This window comes from Mauremys mutica, chromosome 9, assembly GCF_020497125.1.
Source record: "Mauremys mutica isolate MM-2020 ecotype Southern chromosome 9, ASM2049712v1, whole genome shotgun sequence".
Taxonomy (NCBI): domain Eukaryota; kingdom Metazoa; phylum Chordata; order Testudines; family Geoemydidae; genus Mauremys; species Mauremys mutica.
In genome coordinates, this window is record NC_059080.1 from 79,391,712 (window position 1) to 79,411,752 (window position 20,041).

The following is a 20,041-nucleotide window of genomic DNA, read 5'->3' on the forward strand; positions in this document are numbered from 1 at the left end:
ATGTATGAATATATTATCAATATGCCAGCCTATAAAGTGCATCCCAATATTATGAAGATGATTAAATTAGCTTTGGACATGGAAGGTTGGGCATATAGTGCTCAGGCCCTCTAAGAGGGGCAAACCACCATGAGGGTATAGCTTAGCTTAGCTTTTCTTAGCTTTTTCCACCTTCAACTCGAGCATTGAGGCCATTGGATTCTTTTGGCATGCCGGAGGCGAGGCTGGTCCTCTGTCTCTTATCAGGTTCCCAAGGAAGGGTGTGTGAATGTTAATCTAGGAAGCTTTTATAGAAAATACCACATGTAACTCCAGAATGGTGGTATTTCCTTCTAATTCTGGGGTTTGGAACTTCAATAACTTTTCTGCTTATGTTAATAAGTCTCTAAGGCTGTATTTTTTTCCTCCGTGTGAGTGTCCTTGCCGTACATCCCAAGGGTTCTTACCTGACTCTGTGTAGCCTGATTCTGGGACAAGAACCTTATTATCTTGTGATCAGATCAACTGGAGGGTCTATAACGCATATCAGATACAATAACATTAACCCCTAAAGATCAGGCAACAATCCAGTCATGGCTCAAGAGGCCACTGCCACTCTGTGGTAGTGTTGGGAGGATTGCAAGTAATCCGACTGGGTCCCAAGGGGCTGGATAGGCCCCAAAAGCACAATAATCTTAAGAAATAGCTCTTTCTTTTGAAAATGGAAAGCAAGTTTTCTAAATGTATGAATTGCTCTATGGCTCTATCTGAAACTGCTGCTTTGCAAAATATTGTAGCCGAATTACAAAATGGAATGACAGTTCAATTTACATGAAACAACATCACCGAATAGCGGACACATAACCAATATACACATTCAAAATCGTAAATGTAGAGAATGAGTAATGATGGCTCTGGGGAGTGAGTTGGAGTAATTCAGGTTATGTTCTTTTCCTACAATCTTTTTTCACTTCTTTGCATGAGCATTTATGGGATCTGAGCCTACATTCTTTACTCAGCCAAAATTCCTGCTGCGTAAATCCAGCCATGAACACTATTACATTTATATAGCTAATACAAATGCATGTACAAGAGAAACTCTTAACTACAAGAGGTTGAATTTTTTTCAAATTTCAAAACTTTGTTCATAAACAACAGAAATTTTGATTAGACAAATAAGATAAAAATTGACACAATTTTCACAAATTGTTTTTCTGTTATTTGACTAGGCTGTATTCCTATCAGTATAGATGACACAAACTCATTATATATGAATAACAAACCTGATAATATACTTAATTCACAAAACAATACACACACGTTTATCCTGTTAGAGCTTCCTGTCTTGACCCCTGGGAAGATAGAAGAGGTGTTATTAGACAGGGATCATTTTTATCAGATAACTCGCTCCTCTTTTATATCTCCTCTATTTGAGGGAACTCATGTGGAGGTCACTGAATCAAGCTAAATATTGTGGCATCGTTGAGCATGCCCTGTCCATGGAAAGCCATGCACTGGAGCTGGTTTTAGAAATGTGGTTTTCAGCTATGCAATTTGCATAGGTTGTGCCCTTATTTATCTCCAGACATACTGGTGATGGCAACACGTGCCTTAATGATCTCAAGTCTCGATTACTGTAATTTCCTCTTTGCTGGGTTATCGTGAGGCTGAGCCAAATGCGTCGATTGCTCATGGGTTAGAGCAATTGGAATCGTATTCAGCCCACTTTGTGTTCATTGTTTGGCTGCCCATTAAGTCGAGGATTTAGTTTAAATTAGCTTTAATGTTTTATAAATCTGGGGCGGTTCCTATTCAAGGATGTGCTCAAGACCTCCTGTTGGAGCCTTCACCTACGGATTTTGCTCTCACTTGGTGCTTAGGGAGTTCCACCATCGCACTTAAAGTTGGTAAGCAATTGAGCTTTTGTTGTTTCCTCACTCCCCGTCAGGCTGCCTCCTGAAATCCAGCTCATTTCATCTGTCCCTAAAAGCGTATTGTTTCCAGAGGCATTTTTAAATTACTGCCATTGAGGTGGCTTTATTGTTTGTAATTTTGTCAAGTTTGTAGTGTTCTGTTTATTTAAGTTGTTTTATGATTGCTTTTTTTGCTGGGAAGAGGAGTGCATGCTTTACAAATAACATTTTTATTATTAATAATAATATATTCATTTTCACCCTGTTTTGTCAAGAACTGTCCCAGGCTTTCAAATCCTAACCTGAATGCTTGCTGTTAGTCCTGGCCAACAGGCTGGTAACAAATAAAATCGTCCTCCCACTAACAGAGGCAGCTATCTGGAGTACGCCACTTTCCCCAGCAGCTCATAGCTGATGTACGAAGAAGAGCACAGCTGAAAAGACAAGAAGCAGTCAGCCACAGGCCTATCTATCCTGCACTACAGCAGAAGCATCCTCCCTGCCTTGGTCTGTTCCAGCTCAGCACAGCCATATTATGGGCACCAGCCCAACTCTCAAACTGGGCAGAGACACAAGAGGTGTCAGAAAGAGAAGCAATGACAGACTGTTGTGAAAGACAGGGACAGAGATAGAAGCTGAAGCATAGAAGACTCTTTCCTGTGAAAGAGTGATAGACACAAGTAGTCAGAGTGGAGAACTTGAGCTCAGATTTTGCATTTTGTCTACTCTAACTTTGCTTTTTCATAGTGATTGAGGGAGGGGCGCCAGGTGACTGCAGTAGACTTGCTTCTGGAACACTTGAAAATGAAGATAGTTTTCATATCAGGAACCTCCTGGGGAGATGACCCCTCTGTCTTTCATACATTTGTATGGACCCTGGTATTTGCTCCAGCTAAATACTGCTCTGCAGTGTGTGTGTGTGTGTGTGTGTGTGTGTGTGTGTGTGTGTGTGTGTGTCTACACTCAGCTTGTTGACATGGCATTGAATGTGGCCAGTCATATTATTAGAGCCTGCTTGAATTATACCCCAACTTCCAGTCTGTGTGTGCTAGTGCCCATAGCTTCATCAGACCTTCAAAGGGATGCCATTACTATTACGTCTCCCTGGAGAGCTGTGACAAATGAAACCAACCTATTATATCTCCAGCTGACTACTGCCCCATTTTCAGAGAGGAAACAACATGCAGTGCCAATTCAAAGGTCCTCATACTCAGAGGAGGAATCCCACTCCTGTGGACTAGGGTGTGACACCACAGCTGATTTCTCAACACCCCTTTTATTATGGCAGCTTACGCACTCCTGGACAAAAATGCTACTGGCCCTTTATTATGCACAGATGATCAATGCTGCCAGGGAGCTGAAAACTACCTCCTTACAGAGGGGAAGCATTGGGAAAGAGCCTAACACACTAGGTAAATGCAGATGTCCATCACTGCACCTGCTTCCTTTTTCACTTGATCACAGATCCTGCACCAGGCTCAATAGGCTACCCTCTGGCTCATCCAGAATTGCCACAACAATGCACTGACTTGGCCTGGCTTCTTCCCCACGCTGTGACTATGGGGCAGCATTGCAGACAAAACTCATGTGATGGAAGAGTGCCCAACCTGACATGTGCATGGGGAAGTTTATATGCCTAGCTTCCTTTGGTACAGAGGCTCTCCTCGGGTTATGGAATCTGGACATCAAGCTCTGACATCTGCATAAAAAGAGAAGTCAGAATGAAAGGAGTGGGGGGAAAAAAGGAGAGACCAAATGGAGAGAAAATGAGACAAGATAGAAATAGGATAAATTCAGTCATAAGAAAAATGGAAGGATTCCAGGGGCAAGAGAAGTATGTGGGAGCAAGAGAGTGGGAAGTCATAAGCCACTGCTCATCCTGGAGAGAGAAGGGGAATTGCTCTCAAAGATCCTGGAAGGAGGGGAAAAGCCTCTCATCTTCCCCTTAAGGTGCATAGTGTAAGAATTAGTCTCCCCCCATCCCTGGAACTGCTCAAAGGGGCCTTCTCCGAGAAGACAACCATAGCTAGAGCCTGTTTGGCCAATGGTCCCTTTATTTAGGATGGAGGATCACAGGGCCTTCTATCCTGATAAGGGTTCAGGCTTCTGGATGTTTCTCCCAAGTCCCCATTTTTGGAAACTCTAAATGACTGAGGGCTTGTCTACAGTACCGGGTGTATAGATGTGATTAATTGACCGCTGATTGCTCTAGCATTGATGCGATACTCCACCTCAACGAGAAGCGCAAGGGGAATTGACTGGAGAGCGGCTCACGTCAACACACTGTAACAAAGACACCGCGGTAAGTAGATCCAAGTACGTTGACTTCAGCTACATTATTCACGTAGCTGAAGTTGCATAACTTAAATCGATTTCCCCCCACACAGCCCCTGTAGTGCAGACTAGCCCTAAGATAGTTATATCAAGGAATGAATTTAGACATACTTATCAACAAGGGATTGTATCCTGGAAAGTGGGAGATAACCAACGAAACATGAGCTCTCAGTGCAATAATGTGGCTGAATCACATGATCTAGAGACTATCAAGTGGGAGTGGGGAGGTGCTATCAGCTCTGTATACAGCATTAGTAAGACTATTACTGGAATGCTGTGTCCAGTTCTGGTGCCCACATTTCAAAAAGAATGTTGAAAAATGTGAAGGGTTTCAGAAAAGAGAGATAAGAATGATTCAAGATCTGGAAAACCTGCCTTTAAAGTGAGGAACTAAATAGATTGAGCTCCTTTAGTCTATCCAAGAGAAGAGTATGTACCAATCTGATCACGGTCTGTAAGTACCTATGTGGGGAGAAGATTTCTGATAGTAGAGGGCTCCTTAATCAAGCAGACCAATGCATAAGAAGTCCAAATGGTTGGAAGCTAAAGCTAGACAAATGTACATCAGAATTAAGACCCAAACTTTTTTAACAGTGAGTGCAATTTAACCATTGGAATAACTTACCAAGGGATGTTGTGGACTGTCACTTGGAGTCTTTACAGAAATACTGGACATCTTTCTAAAATATATGTTCTAACTCACCTAGTTAATTACTGGATGAAATTTTTATGGCCTTAAAATCTATAAATCATAGTAAAATGACCTAACATTGACCAGCATACATACAAAATCTTCTAGTTGCAAGAAATCCTACCTGGAGGATTGTTCCCTGAAAGAAGACTTTGAAATAATGTAGAAGCAGCAAAGAATCCTGTGGCACCTTATAGACTAACAGACGTTTTGCAGCATGAGCTTTCGTGGGTGAATACCCCATCCGAAGAAGTGGGTATTCACCCACGAAAGCTCATGCTGCAAAACGTCTGTTAGTCTATAAGGTGCCACAGGATTCTTTGCTGCTTCTACAGAACCAGACTAACACGGCTACCCCTCTGATATTTGAAATAATGGTATCTATGGATTGACATGGGGACAGATCATGTCCATTAGCAGAAAAATCCAATAGGGGAGGCAGAATTCCACAAATTTAAACCTGCAGCATTTCTGAGGTGTCAGGTGTTCGTGGCTAGTGTTGGCGTTCTGTAGAGTGACCAGGTGTATGTATATGGGGGTAGCCCCATCAATACCCTCAAATGTCTTGTAGGTCTGTCTCCATCTGAGTAGAGCAATATCCATCTGTGCTAACTGCCAGCCTCTTCCAGTCCTCCCTGGCAATACAGCAACCCCAGGACCCATTACTCCCTCAGCTTGTGATCATGCCATATCCTCCATAGAGGTGGCAGAAGGTGCAAAGCAGGTTTCCATTGACAGTAATGCTGAATGATGTCCTTGCATTTTCCTTTTCTGCCTGTCTTGTAGGCTTAGACCATAAGCTCATTGAGGTAGGGGATTGTCTCTTACGGTGTGGTTGGACAATGCCCAGCACAATGGGGCTCAAATCTAAGTAGGAATCTCTAAGCGCTCCCATAATACAAATTTTAATATGTCTAACACCACGGTCTATGGGAAATTCCACAGTAATTTTTACAGTTCTCAAATGAGATGATGCTGTGAAAAGAAGCCACTTGTGTTTTAGGGGAAGCAGAGCCTAATACCTTAATCATCTCTAATAAAGTCGAATTAAAGATTAATTTGGTGCATAGAATCTCAAACACTCATTGTTTATAAATAGTAGCTTCCATGTTTTCTTAAGGAATATTACTACATACACTTCTTTCTTCCTCTTACATACTTGGGATGAACTCATGCCCTATTGAAGTCAATGGAGTTTTGTGACTGGCTTCAGTGGGGTCAGGATTTGAGCCTCATATCCCTTTCATCACCTCTAACTATGAGCAGAAAGGATGATTGTTCTACATTAATTTATTTATATTGTTATTGATACACTGTTAGTAATTGTATTTCCAGTATATGTACTTCAATTCCATTATATTTAGGTTTTTTAAATTTATCATTAAATAAAATGTTGATGTATTTCAGTCTTCAAGACTATTCATTACACTGGCAGTTTGTCAGTGATGCACACTCAGAGCATAGCTGAAGCCCTGTAAGCACTTACAGTATTTCAGTTATGGGTAAGAATTTTTAAAACATTTTCTTTTAATTGGTGGTTATGGGACACTGAGTTAATGCACAGTTAATGCCTTTCGCCTTTAGAATTCAGAACTTAAAACACTGCTTAGGTAACACATGACAATGGATTTTAGTTCTCGCAGTATATTTGCTGATATTACTAAACTACAACTGTTTGGTATGATTCACAGTTTGCTCTAGACTGGAAAAGAGGGAAATTGCTGTCAGGCATGACGTCTGTTTTGGTTGATGTATGTAGGAAGGTTTGCACGGCACCTACCTAACTAAACTATAACTGACTCTAACCACTAAAATGCTGTGTAAATTTACAGTGCTAGATAGATTGATATTTATTACAAAACCTTTATCACTAATGTGACTAATGAAATCACTAATAGTAAAACAGTAAATAGGCAATTTTAAAAGACTTTTAGCATGCTATTAGCATTGCATTGTTTTCCCCCTAAAGCAACAATCCAAGTCTTTATTCAACTACAAGACTGAACAGTTTATTTTATCCTCTTATGAAAGCAGTAATCTCATTTCTAAACCAGCATGGTGGGTAGGTTCTCTTGTGGGAACACTGTGGTTATGAGATCTTTGCTAACATTTTAAATGAGAGGACACCAATGAACAATTTTGTAAGATGAGACTATACTTTTATGGTACATACTATTCAGATGTTCCCTTATTTGGGATAAAATGGAGGGGGGGAAAGCTTTAAAGTAGTAAGTCTGTAGCTACTGAAATGTTGCAAAAGAGAAACCAAAATAATAATAATAATAAAAAAACCAAACAACTCACCAAAATGTATAGAAAGCAAAAGGTTCTATCATTCAGAAACAAAACATTGCTTAAACTATATTTTTGTGTAACTTACTCTCAGAAGTGATCAATTTAAAATTCCTCTCTGCATTCATTTGTGTATTCCTGGAGACACAGAGCATTTGGATGGTTTCCCTACTAAGCTTTCTCAATAAATTAGTTATGTAATTTGGAGAGACTTTCACGTTTGAAAATTGTATACATAAATAATGCAAGAAATAGTAATAGTGCTAAACTATGGCTGTATTTCAAGTTAGCAGCGATGTGACTGTAGTATGTATCACATCACACAGTTTACTAACACAGGAGCAAGAAACCAGATGGCTGAAACCAGTTCATTCTGTTTTGTTAAGGAAACAAAATAACATTCTGACCTAGAAAATACACGGTAGGTTACTTTGGAAAAGTAAAGTAAGTGCTTGGTGCACAAAGTTAAACTAGAGACCAACATACCATTTACTTCTAGGACTGCTGATACTGTATTTTGTTTACAGTCGGTACCTGTAAATTATTTTTTCCAGGCATTTCCATCGTAGACTAATACTTCAAAAGTTTCACTGAAGACAAAAATTACAAATCTTTTAAGATGAATAAAGAGACTTTTAGAAGTCTCCGGGTCTTAGAAGAATCACACATCTGGTAAGAATGAATCTGAATCTTTCCCCGACTGTCAAACAACCAAGGCATGAACAGAGTCAAATCCAAAGGACAAAAAAAAAGCCCCATTTGTTTAATAGGGAGCCGTTGTCTGCCTATGTTCTCTCTACATCTGCCTCCTGAAAGGGGGTGTTTTGTTCCCACCTGTCCGAGTAGTTCTGTGCCTATGGGTATGTAAATGAGCGTTAGTGTGTGAGAATGGGTGTCAGTGCTCTATCTGTCAGTGCCTCTGAGAGGGTTATCGTACATCAGTGTGAGAGTCTGGCTATGGTTGAAGTTATGCATGTGTGTAATCGCGTTAAATAGAGCTGTGATAAAATGACACATGGTCATGCCAAAAATGCGGTTTACTATTAACGTAGATGCTAGTAAAGGTGTGTGTGTGTGTGGGGGGGGGGGTGTCTCTGCGTGTAACTATCTCTGAAAAGGTGACTGCGCGGATTTCCGTCTATGTGCGGCTCTGTGTCTGTAGGGATGGCTGCGGTTTGTAGCAGAACAACTCTCTCGGGTGTCAGGCACTTGGTTGGTGCGCTCCCTTCCCACTTCGGAAAGCTACAGCCAGCTGGTCAAGGAAACTAACCATAACTGCTGGGTCCTTCCCTGCTCTCTCTAGTCTCTCCCCCCTCGCACCCCCCAACAGCGCTCTGGGTGTCAGCAGGGAGGGTACGTGGGGCTGAGCTAACACGCGCCCGTGAGAAAGCAGCTTCTCCCGGAGCCGCTGCTGCGTGCTGCGCTCCGTCCCCTGTTCCCGGGCTTGGAGCGGAGGGGGGCCGGAGCGGAGCCGGCGATTGGGCTGGGGCTGAGTGGGTGGCGGCCACTCCCGGCTCCGCCGCCGCCTAAGGAGGCTGAACTCTGCTCCTCAGCCCGCTCCCGCCTCCCGCTCCCTCCGCCCTCGCCTAGTGCCGAGCGGCGCCGCGGCGAGTCTTCAAGGTGGCACGGCGGGGACCTGCGCTCCCAGGCGGCGCGGGGAGGGAGAGGCACATGCCGCCCCCCGGGCGCCCCTTCTCCTGCCTTCCGGAGCGGCCGAGCAGGCGGCGGCAGGGCGGGGGCCGGATCCCCGAGGCGCGGACCCGCTGAGCTGCCGGGAAGGTAGGGTCGCCCAGGGAGCGCGGCGGTGCCCGGGGCGGGGAGCGACCCGGGCGCTCGGGGCAAGTTGGCCGCTGCTTCGCCCTGCCCCGGCGCGCTCACGCGGGGCGGCACCGCCAGCGCCCACAAGTTTGGCGCGGCTGCCCCGAGCCCGCCCCGGCTTCCCTCGTGCGCCGAGACGGGAGCGGGACTCTGCGTCCTCCCCGCGGAGGGAGAAGGAGCCAGGGGTGGCCGGGCGGCCAGGCCAGGGCAGGTGGACGGAGCTGCGGGGCAGGGGGTCGCTTAAAGGGGTCCCGGAGGGGGGAGTTTGGGGGTAGCCCGAAGCCTGAGGTGGATGGAAGGCGGAAGAGCGGAAGCTCTGCGAGATTGCCCGGGGGAGCGGAGTCCCTCGGGGGGAGGGGGCTCTAGGCTTACCCCAAGGGGGCAATATAAATCACTGCTTTGGGCGGGAACCTGGAGCAGCCTCCCTCTTCCGCCACTGCCCCCTTTAGCCTCCCCTAGGCTGCCCTTCTCTTCCCCCCATTAGCCTCCTTCAGCTTGTCCCCGTTTGGCCCATTCTCTCCCTCTTCTATTGAGCCCCTGTTCCCTTCTCTGACACCCTTTCCTCCTTTGCCACAGTCAGCCCCTCTTCTGCCGGTTTCTAATCCCTCCCTTGTGTCTCCCACCCCTTTCCCCTACTTTGGCTCCTGCCTGCTTCATTTCCCTCTTTCAGTTCCTGTCCCTTTCTACTCCCAATGCAGTCTGTACCCCCACTCCATCATCTCCCCATCAACACTGACAACCCCTGATGCCTGTCCTTGGGGCACTGGTGCAGCTGCCACTTCCTCCTTACCCTCACTGTTTCCTCTTTGCTCATGCCAGATTCATGTCAGCTGGGGTCTAGCAAGGGGAGTAACAAGGGAGGGAGAGGAGAGTTGGCCTGGCTCCCAGAAGACCCCCCTGTTGTACTGTAGCTCCTGGTGGCAGGGAGGAGGAGAAGGATCTGTAGCAGGACCCTGTTGACTCCCAGCAGCCCACCTGGATGTGTTAAATTCCATTAGGGATGCTGGCAGTCTTCACTGGGGGTGAGGGAGGGTGCCTGTGTCATGTCCAAGCGTGACACTTGGCAGGTTTAAATATTTAATAGAAAAAGTTCATGCCCTGTGCTGACTTAAACTGAAGGGAGAAAAATAATTGAATGATTGATGCATAAAATTGAACAAGTGTACATGGATTCTTCATCTGACAATGTTTGAATAAAAGCAACAACAAAAAATTCTAGGTTCCAACTGGGTCTTTCTTTGCCTTTTTGTTTTAGATGCTTTCTTGTCCCCCCAGAGACAGTTGCTGCTTTACCCCCAGACCTGTCTGACTTTAGTGGAGAGATCATGACTGAAGTCCTCTTTTCAGCTGTTTTGAATGGGACTGAAACCAACATTCTGTCAAACACTGGCTGGACTCTAGGAAATGCCACTACCAAATGTTCCCTAACCAAAACCGGCTTCCAGTTCTATTACCTGCCCACTGTCTACATTCTAGTCTTTATCTCTGGATTCCTGGGCAATAGTGTGGCGATCTGGATGTTTGTTTTCCACATGAGGCCTTGGAGTGGCATCTCAGTTTACATGTTTAATCTGGCATTAGCTGATTTCTTGTATGTCTTGACACTCCCTGCCCTCATCTTTTATTACTTCAATAAAACTGACTGGATCTTTGGAGATATCATGTGCAAACTGCAACGGTTCATCTTCCATGTGAACCTGTATGGCAGCATTTTGTTTCTGACTTGCATCAGTGTGCACAGATACACAGGGGTAGTGTATCCTTTGAAATCACTTGGGAGGCTGAAGAAAAAGAATGCTGTTTACATCAGTACCCTTGTTTGGATCATTGTTGTAGCTGGGATTTCTCCTATATTGTTCTACTCTGGAACTGGGCTAAGGAAAAATAAAACCATTACCTGTTATGATACTACAACTGATGATTATCTGAGAAGTTACTTCATTTACAGCATGTGCACCACTGTGTTTATATTCTGCATCCCATTCATATTGATTCTTGGTTGTTACGGACTAATAGTGAAAGCTTTGATTTACAAGGATTTGGACAATTCTCCTCTTAGGAGAAAATCAATTTACCTGGTTATTATTGTGTTGATGGTCTTTGCCGTGTCTTATCTTCCCTTTCATGTGATGAAGACATTGAATCTAAGAGCCAGACTGGATTTTCAGACTCCACAAATGTGTGCCTTCAATGACAAAGTATATGCCACTTACCAAGTGACAAGGGGGTTAGCTAGTCTCAACAGCTGTGTAGATCCTATTCTGTATTTTTTGGCAGGTGATACCTTTCGAAGTAGACTTTCAAGGGCAACCAGAAAAGCGTCTAGAAGAAGTGAGCTCAATGTGCAATCAAAAAGCGAGGAAGTGACTCTCAATATTTTAGCAGAATATAAAGTGAATGGAGACACGAGTATGTGAATGGAAAAGATTTGCAAGCAGTTGCAAAAAACAAAACAAAACTTTCCGTTTTTAACACACTTAGATGCTCTAGTGCCATGACTGTTTGGGAAAAATCTACTGAACTGGCCAGCAAGCTTGCTCTTTTTGTGTTGGGGGTGTCTCATTTTGTGAATTTAAGGAGAACTTAAGCAAAGTAAGTGTAAAAAAAATTTAATCTTAATGGGGGGGAAAAATGCATCAGATTTCTGTTTTTACCTTTTTTTTAAAAAAATGCTCACAATAGTATATCTTCCTGATTGGTGTCAAATAAAATAAGACAAAACAAATCCCATAGAGGAAAAATAGTTTCAAATGTGCTGCTGTTATTAATTCTTTTCTCTCCATTAATAATAACAGATTTAAAAAAAATTAAATCTCCAAGAAAAATAAACTTCTTTTCTGGGCCTCTGTCCATACTTCCATCCATAGCCTCTTCTTTTACACTTACACTGTAAAAAATTGTTTACATTAAGATCATGATGCAGCAATCTTGAACATTATCTTGTGATTTCTGTATCTTCTACTTTTGGAACAAATGATAATATTTTGGTAGCTCAGTGGTGCCCTTTCTGGTTCTATCTTTTCTGAAGACTTGATTCCTATAAGGATAGGTTCCAGGCCCATGTGTATTATGACCCTCACAAATTATTGTGATTGTACGTGAAAACTAAGGGTGAAATTTTGGCAATGTTGAAGTCAATGCTATTGATTTTAGAGGGGCCAGAATTTCACCCGGATGTTTGCACAGAGACTGTCTATTTTGCTTTTTGTGCAAGCAGCTACCTATGCACGCACAATCGCAGTACATTTTGAGTGTAGATATCACCTACAAATCTGAGTACAAAAATTGGCACTGTATATCTAAATATCCAATATTTTAGTCGTTGCTGAAGTAAAACCCTCATTGTCTTCAGTGGAAAGAACCAAATAATGGACCTGAATAAGGACTGCAGGAATGGGCTCTGCTTGGGCAAATGGCAGGACCAAATTTATAGATTTGGAAGAGGCTTGCTCTTTAGAGTTACAAATTTTGGCCAATACTTCACTGCTGCTCTGACACTCAGCATCTGATGCTGGAAGTTTGTGTGAATTCTCTTATGGGTAACAAACTCTATTATTGAAAACACTTCAATTTTTATCCACATAATTCAAATATCTCTGGCTTTTATCTTAACCTTCATTTGGTACAAGCATTTTTCACTTTCTTATCTTGTGTGATAACACAAGCTGTTTCCCAGGCAAATTCTTATCAAAATGGGTTAAAGAACAATATTTGTTGGAATCAGGAGAAAAAAAAAGATAAACTTCATTTTTTTTTACTGTGAATAAAGAATTACTGTATCAACAAAATGTTGCAATACACTGCCAATAATTTCATGCTGGGGAGTGGATACCTTCATAATTTGTCTCACGCAAATGTGTAAAATGGTCACCTAAAATTGGGCAGAATAATACATTGTGTAATGCATCAGTCAGTGAGGAGTTGAGCACAGACAGAATCTGTGGGGAACAGAACCTTATTTATTTCACATAGATATTGTTTGAAATGTGTCTGAAAGTATTATTGAATCTGGTGCACAAAATGGTGTGATATGTAATCAGTAAATGGTTTTAACAAATCCTCAGCTCCCACAAACTTTATACTAGGAATAAAAATAAACTATTTCTATCTTGCTTATTAATTTCCAAGGACTGTCTACATGCAGAAAATGAATAGCTCTAGATATCTCTTGACTAAATTGTTAAGCAGCTTACATTCAGAAATATAAAACTACTTAACCTGCAAAAACTATTTATTTAACTTATTTATTGGAAGACTAAGTACAAATGTGAAGTGTTGTTTAATAACATTTTAAATGATTCTGTTTTCATATTTTCATAATTGAGCATTAATGGAAAAAATTGAATGGCATGTTTGAATTGTTGTAATTGTACTCTAATGGAACATCTTTTATAATAAACTCTCAGATCCAGCGCTGCAAGACATTTTGGATTACCATTTGCTGTTGATGTGCAGTCTACACCTAAATTAAGCTACTGTTTAGCAAGCATAATATTTTACAGTAATGCTAAAAATCTCATTTAATCCTATAAATCCAAGAAAATGTAGAGCAAATGCAAAAAATCAAGGCTAATGTTCCTCTTTGTGACAAAACTTTGTTGAATGTACAGACCTTGGTTCTCATTTATAAGGCCAAGTCTACCTTAGAGACCTTACGGTGGCACAGCTATGCGCTGTAGCTGAGCTGCTGTAAGGTCTCCTGTGTAGCTACTCTATGCCAGTGGGAGAGAGCTCTCCCACCGACATAGCTCTGTCCACACAGGCACTTTTGTCTGTGAAACTTATCCATTTTCACACCCCTGACTGACAAAAATTTTGCTGACAAAAGTGTTAGTGGAGACAAAGCCTAAGGCTCCTTTATGCTGCCAGAGAATGAGAATCAGCCCCACAGTACATGGTGTGTAACTGGTGTGCTTGGCAGATGAATTAAGGATAGTGTCAGAATGGATTTACAGATTGTGCAATGAATGGATTTTTATGGGTTTAAAATCATGTTATTTTCACAGTTTTGTGGTCTTTCTTTTTTCCTTCAATTAGGGAATAAAATGTTGCACTAATTAGGAACTTTTTGAAGCATGAAACACACATACTCAATTCTCAGATTCAGAAAAGTCTGTATTTAGATACTTTAAAAAAATATATAATCAACCCACTTTTACTTTTTAAATGTGTATCAAAACTATGCTAAACCATATTGGCTATTCATTAATGTATATTAGACCTTAAAAATCAAGAGCAGCAACAAAATTTTAGGGATACAATTGTAAGACATAGGTACAGCTCATAATGAGGGGCAGGGAGGATCTGCACAACTCCATGGGAAACTCAAAGGCAGTATTTACCCTCCTTAAGTGGCAGAATGCCCGCCGCTCTGCTCCTTTGTGGGGTACACCATTCTCCCTACAGCACACTGGTTTCCAAACATGGACTGTTTCTGTGCCTTCCACACAACAGTGGAAAGTTAATTTTGAATCATCTTGCCTGCATATACTCACTTAAGAGACCAGCCCAATATCTCACTATTGTCCATTGTGGTAATATTGTATGTAATCAGGATTATTTTTTAAAGGTGACTTGCAGAGGCAAGACACCTCGTTCCAGTAACTTTAGCTCAGTTATGCCCTGGAAGTTTCCATGGTGCAGTTAGGAGGGGCATTAAGTACATTTTTATCTTAAAACTTATTCTATTTTCCTTCTTTCAGGTCCTGTGACATTCAGAACTACCAACAACCAGTACCTCCATCCTATTCTGATGTGAGTCCCTGACATGCACCATTCTGAGATGACACAACTACCACAGCCACCACTGAGTTCAGCTGGAACATGGAGCTGGTCCACAGAATCTCACGTTAAGTCCCCACTTTTTTTTTTTTAACATTAAGATATTTGGCACACATTCTGCGCCTCAGAGTAGATAGAGCTACTACAAAATCATGGCACAGGATAACAAGAGTGACTCTAACTCAGTGCTCCAGCATGACTACTTTGTACCTGCAACATCACAGCATGGTGTGTGTTGGGTAATCACATCCGAGGAGGATCTGGGCTGGATGTCATGGGACCAGAAATAAATTGTTTTCTTGCTCAGTGTTGCATAGCTCCTGGGGGAATTTGCCAAATATATTGGTAAACACTACTGCCATTTGGGACGTAATCTTATTAAAATAAATTTAATAGTAGTGAAAGGTAACCAGCCTGACAGGCCTTGAGACTAAAGGACCCCCCTGCAGCTCTTCACAGCACTGGCATCAGCAGAGAAAATCCCCTAAACTGCCTCTCACAACATCTCTCATGCTGACCCTAGTGGAACCACTTCTAGGTATGTGAGGCGAATACAGTTTTCATTTCCATTCAGACCTTTGCTGACACTGCTGAGAATGATGCCATTTAGTGACAATGGTAATTGTGGGCTTTGTAGTCCTGTTTACTAGGACCTGGACTCAGGCAATCACCTCCTTACACAAAGTATTCCTAACAGTACTGACTTAACTCTTTAGTGTGATGGGCTGGACTTGAACCTTGAGCCAGCTATTTTCTCTTGGCATCTTTGCTGGTAGTCTTCTAAATATATATTTATTTATTTAGAGATCCATAAAAGCTCTTGATAAACACTTTTTATTTAAAAAAAAAATTACTTTTTAAAGAAATGAATATTTGACCTAAACAGAGCTACAATGATCTATACAGAAACAAATGACTGTTCATGGTATATTTGCATTTTGTAGCTCCATAGGGTCAAAGTTGCCTCATTTATGCCCATGTGCTCCCAGGAGGGATAATGTCTAATACAAAATGAAGCAACTGTAATCTAGTTACTGTATGTGGGCTGTGGGCACTTTAGAAACTTCAATAGCTTGATATCTTGGGTATTTAAATTTGTTGTTTTTAAACTATCAGGTTTAAGTCCAGTTTATGCATTAGTAGCCTAATGAAAATTTAATTTTAAAGACACCAAGTGCCAAATTTTGCCACTGGATGCACATGAGTAACGCCCATTGAATTTAGGGATAGCTTCCCATGTGCATTTGAGGACAGAATTTGGGATTGAGTTATTATTTTATAGAACCATATAATAAGAATGTTGTTATAGCTCAGTGAGTTGAGCAGTAGCCTGCTAAACCCAGAGTTGTAAGCTCAATCCTTGAGGGGGCCATTTAGGGATCTGAGGCAAAAAAAAATAATAAAAACTATTAGGGATAATAGTTGGTCCTGTTAGTGAAGGCAGGGGACTGGACTCCATGACCTTTTGAGGTCCCTTCCAGTTTTATGAGATAGGTATATCTCCATATATTATTATTTTATTTATTAATAAGGGTCGCATTACAGTATCGCAACATTAAACCCATGGTAGGGATTTTCCTGTAGCCAAGATGCCACTGAATCCTTCCCTCATGAGGAAAAATGGGGGAACAGTGGAGGCAGGGGACCCAGGACCTGTACACCACAGCTCTGCCAAGGGCCAGCACTCCTCCCATCTGGCAGCGTGGGTTCTTAAGGAGAAGTGGGTTTGCTACTGGTCATTCCAGCTGAGCTTGTGCTATTTTTCCCCCTCTGTGGAGAAGATACAGTGCAGACCACAGGGTGGAGAATTAACCCCTGCTCCTTTTGTCCACTGCATTTCCACTGGATTCTGAGAGGCACATGCTATGTAAAATGGCTGTTCCTTTTATTCACTCACCACCTATCCCCAAAAGTGAGTGGAGTTCCTCTGGGTCCCAGGCACAGAAAAAGGGGAAAACATACTATCCTGGCTTGGCTTACTCCCACTGCTTCTGGGGCATTTTTGCCCCATATTGCTTTAGTCTTTTATTTGGTCTCCCGTGTTCCTCACAGCCAAAGGAAGTAGTCCTAACATCTTGCCCATTTTCCAAAAATGTACGGTAAATTAATACACATTAATATCCAAGCATTATAGTGTCCACTTTCTGCCTCAAGTAAAGTTTGCTGGATAGTCTATATGCTTCCCCATGGGGTAAATTCTACCTGCAGTTCTCTCTAGACATTTATTTCATGCTCATGAGCATGGCTTCTGAGTACATATGTGGGCACAATGCCCAGAAATATATCTGGAAGTTCTAGCACTAATAATACCTAGCATTCATATAATAGCTTACATGTTCAGTGTGGTGTTATACAAACATTAAGTCCTCTCTAATGTAGGTAGGTATCGTTATTCCTGTTTTATACACAGGCAAACTGACACAGAGAGGTGAAGCAAATTGCCTATACAGTTAATCAGCAACAGAGCCAGGATTAGAATTTGGACGATTCTGATTTCCAAACCAGTGCTCATTCAGCTGACTTCTTGTACATGTAATTAATGGGAGTCTTGCATGCATATTCGAGGGCAGAATTTGACCCTCACAAGGAAGTTGTCTGAGAACCACTAAAAAATCCTTAACTACAGTATAGTAGCTTGACTTGCAGCATTTTATCACTCTTACATTTGCTGTATTATTTTTAACTCCAGATGTTTTTGTCACCATTTAGAATTTGACCACTTAATCTATTTCTGTTACAAAATGTTACGTCTGGGGTGTAAATTGTATTGGCATCATCATTTCAAACTAATATGAAGGAATAAAATGTGATTTACATGCTTAATGTTTTGTGAATTTGGACTACAGTGTGTTTCAAGTGCATATGTGAAAATGTTTATTTTTCTATAATTCTATGAGATTAATATTGTTTAGTGTATCCAAAACTTGTGATTAGTACTGCCATTTAATTTGACTTGCCTATGGAGACAGTGTTACTCAATATTTAAGCTTCTCAGGTTCTGTAGTTGAGTTAAATCAATAGTAACAAAAAAAACTAGTTGTGCATAAGTCATGAATAAAATGATTGTCTATTTTCTAAAAAGCACTGTGTCATTTGCATGCAGTTTTTGTGTAAGGCATGGTGATAGAAACTGTAACTATTTTTAGTGACAACAGAACTGCAATGCAACCACCAGAGTTACTGGCATTGTACCTATCAACTTCAGATTGAATAAAACCCAATAAAATTATGAACACTGTTTTGCTGCCTTCTATATTATTACAATAAATTAAAAATTCACAAGATATTCCTAAAACAGAGGTACACACTTATGGGGGGGAGAGGATCATTATCATTTGCAAAAGTATTATCATTTGCAAAAGTATCATTATCATTTGCAAAAGTATTTGCAAAAGTCAGAAAGTTCTTGAAAGGGTCCTGTCTGGTCCACTGACGCTTAAGACAAGTGAATAAATTATTATGCATGATTGTCAGTTGAATAAAATATTTTATTCAACAGAGCATTTAATGGTTTAACCTACTTTCTAATAAAGAAAATACTTCAGTGGGTGAGATTCTGCTGAGAATACACCAGCGTAATTGAGATCAGAATCTGGCCTAATATACCTTGAATATCTGCCAGTCTTACACACTGTATATTCAGTACAAAACCTCTTCATCACCCTCAATTTTCACTTACCACAATAACTGTTGTCATAATTCTCTCTCTCTTTCCATTTTGTTAACCTTTTCCCTTTCAGCCTCAGGTATGCATCCCGCCCAGTATTATAAAATATGCACAACCTTTACCTGACACTCTACAGGACATCACCCAGTATATTTAGATCAAAGTCCAAAATATCTCTCTAGCTCCTGTTTCTCTTTGTTGATGGCTATTGCATGCTGATTCTGCTGCCGGGTGACTACACATTGCTTTTTTAGGCAGCTTAAAATGTTAAAAATGAACTCAAATATTTTAAATGTTTGAGGAAAACTATGCACGATGACAAAAATGTCTTGCTGTATTAATAACACTGTAGACTACTCAAGATTTGCTTTTGTTCTTACTATGTAATCCCATACTTTCACTATCGGGAGGCAGCCGTACAAGATAATATAGCTTCCTGCATTATGCAAAAAACCCTTTATATTATGTATTTAAAATGTTACAGCTGTATACCCTCTTGGCACTCTCATGACTCCTGGAGATACTATGGCCTGGTTTGACCTCTGAAATAAGCTGGAGCAGACAAGTAGTCCCATTAAATTCAATTCAACCACTCAACAAGTAAAGTTTACTTACATGATTATTTGCAAGATTGGATCCTAGTCAACAGATTGTAGTTACTGTTGCAATACTACATGCATAGATGAGCCCGGATCAAAATTTCTGATCTGAATGCTTTGGAATTTGTAGGAAGTTAGAGTATGAACTTAGATTTGGATCTGAATGCTATGGTTCAGGGCATCTCCAATTATATGGATATTTAAGCAACCTTAGAAATATGATGTAAAACACTTCCAACTTTGCTTTATATAATAGTAATAAATACTGATCTATCTGTAATGATGTTATAACTTCAGGCAAACAAGTGGTGCAGTTTTTATTAGAAAAGCATATTATTTAAAGTAAGTTTGATAGTGTTTTATAACATATTTAGCAACTTGTAACTAAACTTGTAACTCTTTTCTTCCCTACCTCCAGACCTGAGTAGCACCTTTTAAAAGTGAGCCAATTTTTCAATACCAAACATAGATTCAGGTGATGTGGGAGTTAAGAGAAACATTTACAAATAGGGGTGGGGGAGAAGAGATTGCTCATTTAGTGGTATATTTTTTTTATTATTGTGTCCATTAAAGAAATGCAGTTTGGATAAATCTAGAGTTCAATAGGCCTGAAACTTAGGAAGGTGAAATTCCAATAAGAGGGGAAACAGAAACAGTAGCATAATAAAATATTGTAAAATTATAAAAACTGTGCTTCTTAATGACCTCAAATCACCATCCCTCCTCCACTGCCTGTCCCACTTCTCTCTAGTCCATACAAGCCTTGCTTCTCTGGGTCTCTTCTGTTTTACAAGGATCTGCAATATCAATGTCTGTCTCTCTCTCTCTCCTTTTGTTCAGACACAGCTAAGGTTTGACTTTGTCTAACAAAGGTGAAATTATATTATACCTTGTGTTGAATAAGACCTAGTCTACACAGTATAGCAATGCACTCTGAAGGGGTGTGAATGCTAAAGCACATCATGTG

General features: G+C 41.2%; 1 protein-coding gene across 3 annotated transcripts; it reads left to right on the forward strand.

The window, feature by feature from the left end:
• The first annotated feature begins 8,859 nt into the window (after positions 1-8,859).
• On the forward strand, positions 8,860-17,521 carry P2RY1 (purinergic receptor P2Y1). 3 transcript variants are annotated; one of them, XR_006582274.1, is made up of 3 exons: positions 8,860-8,988; positions 10,283-13,663; positions 13,722-17,521. XR_006582274.1 is itself a non-coding variant. In XM_045030870.1 (2 exons), exon 2 carries the CDS (start codon positions 10,353-10,355, stop codon positions 11,442-11,444), a length of 1,092 nt encoding a protein of 363 aa, XP_044886805.1. In that variant the 5' UTR covers positions 8,973-8,988; positions 10,303-10,352; the 3' UTR covers positions 11,445-17,521. The 3 variants fall into 3 exon arrangements, 1 of the variants encoding a protein (XP_044886805.1); XR_006582275.1 differs by having other exon boundaries at positions 10,283-11,619; positions 14,730-17,521; XM_045030870.1 differs by having other exon boundaries at positions 8,973-8,988; positions 10,303-17,521.
• Positions 17,522-20,041: the final 2,520 nt, after the last annotated feature.

Coding starts and splice junctions, on each gene's coding strand:
- P2RY1 (XM_045030870.1), top strand. CDS start 10,353: ATGACTGAAGTCCTCTTTTCAGCTGTTTTGAATGGGACTGAAACCAAC.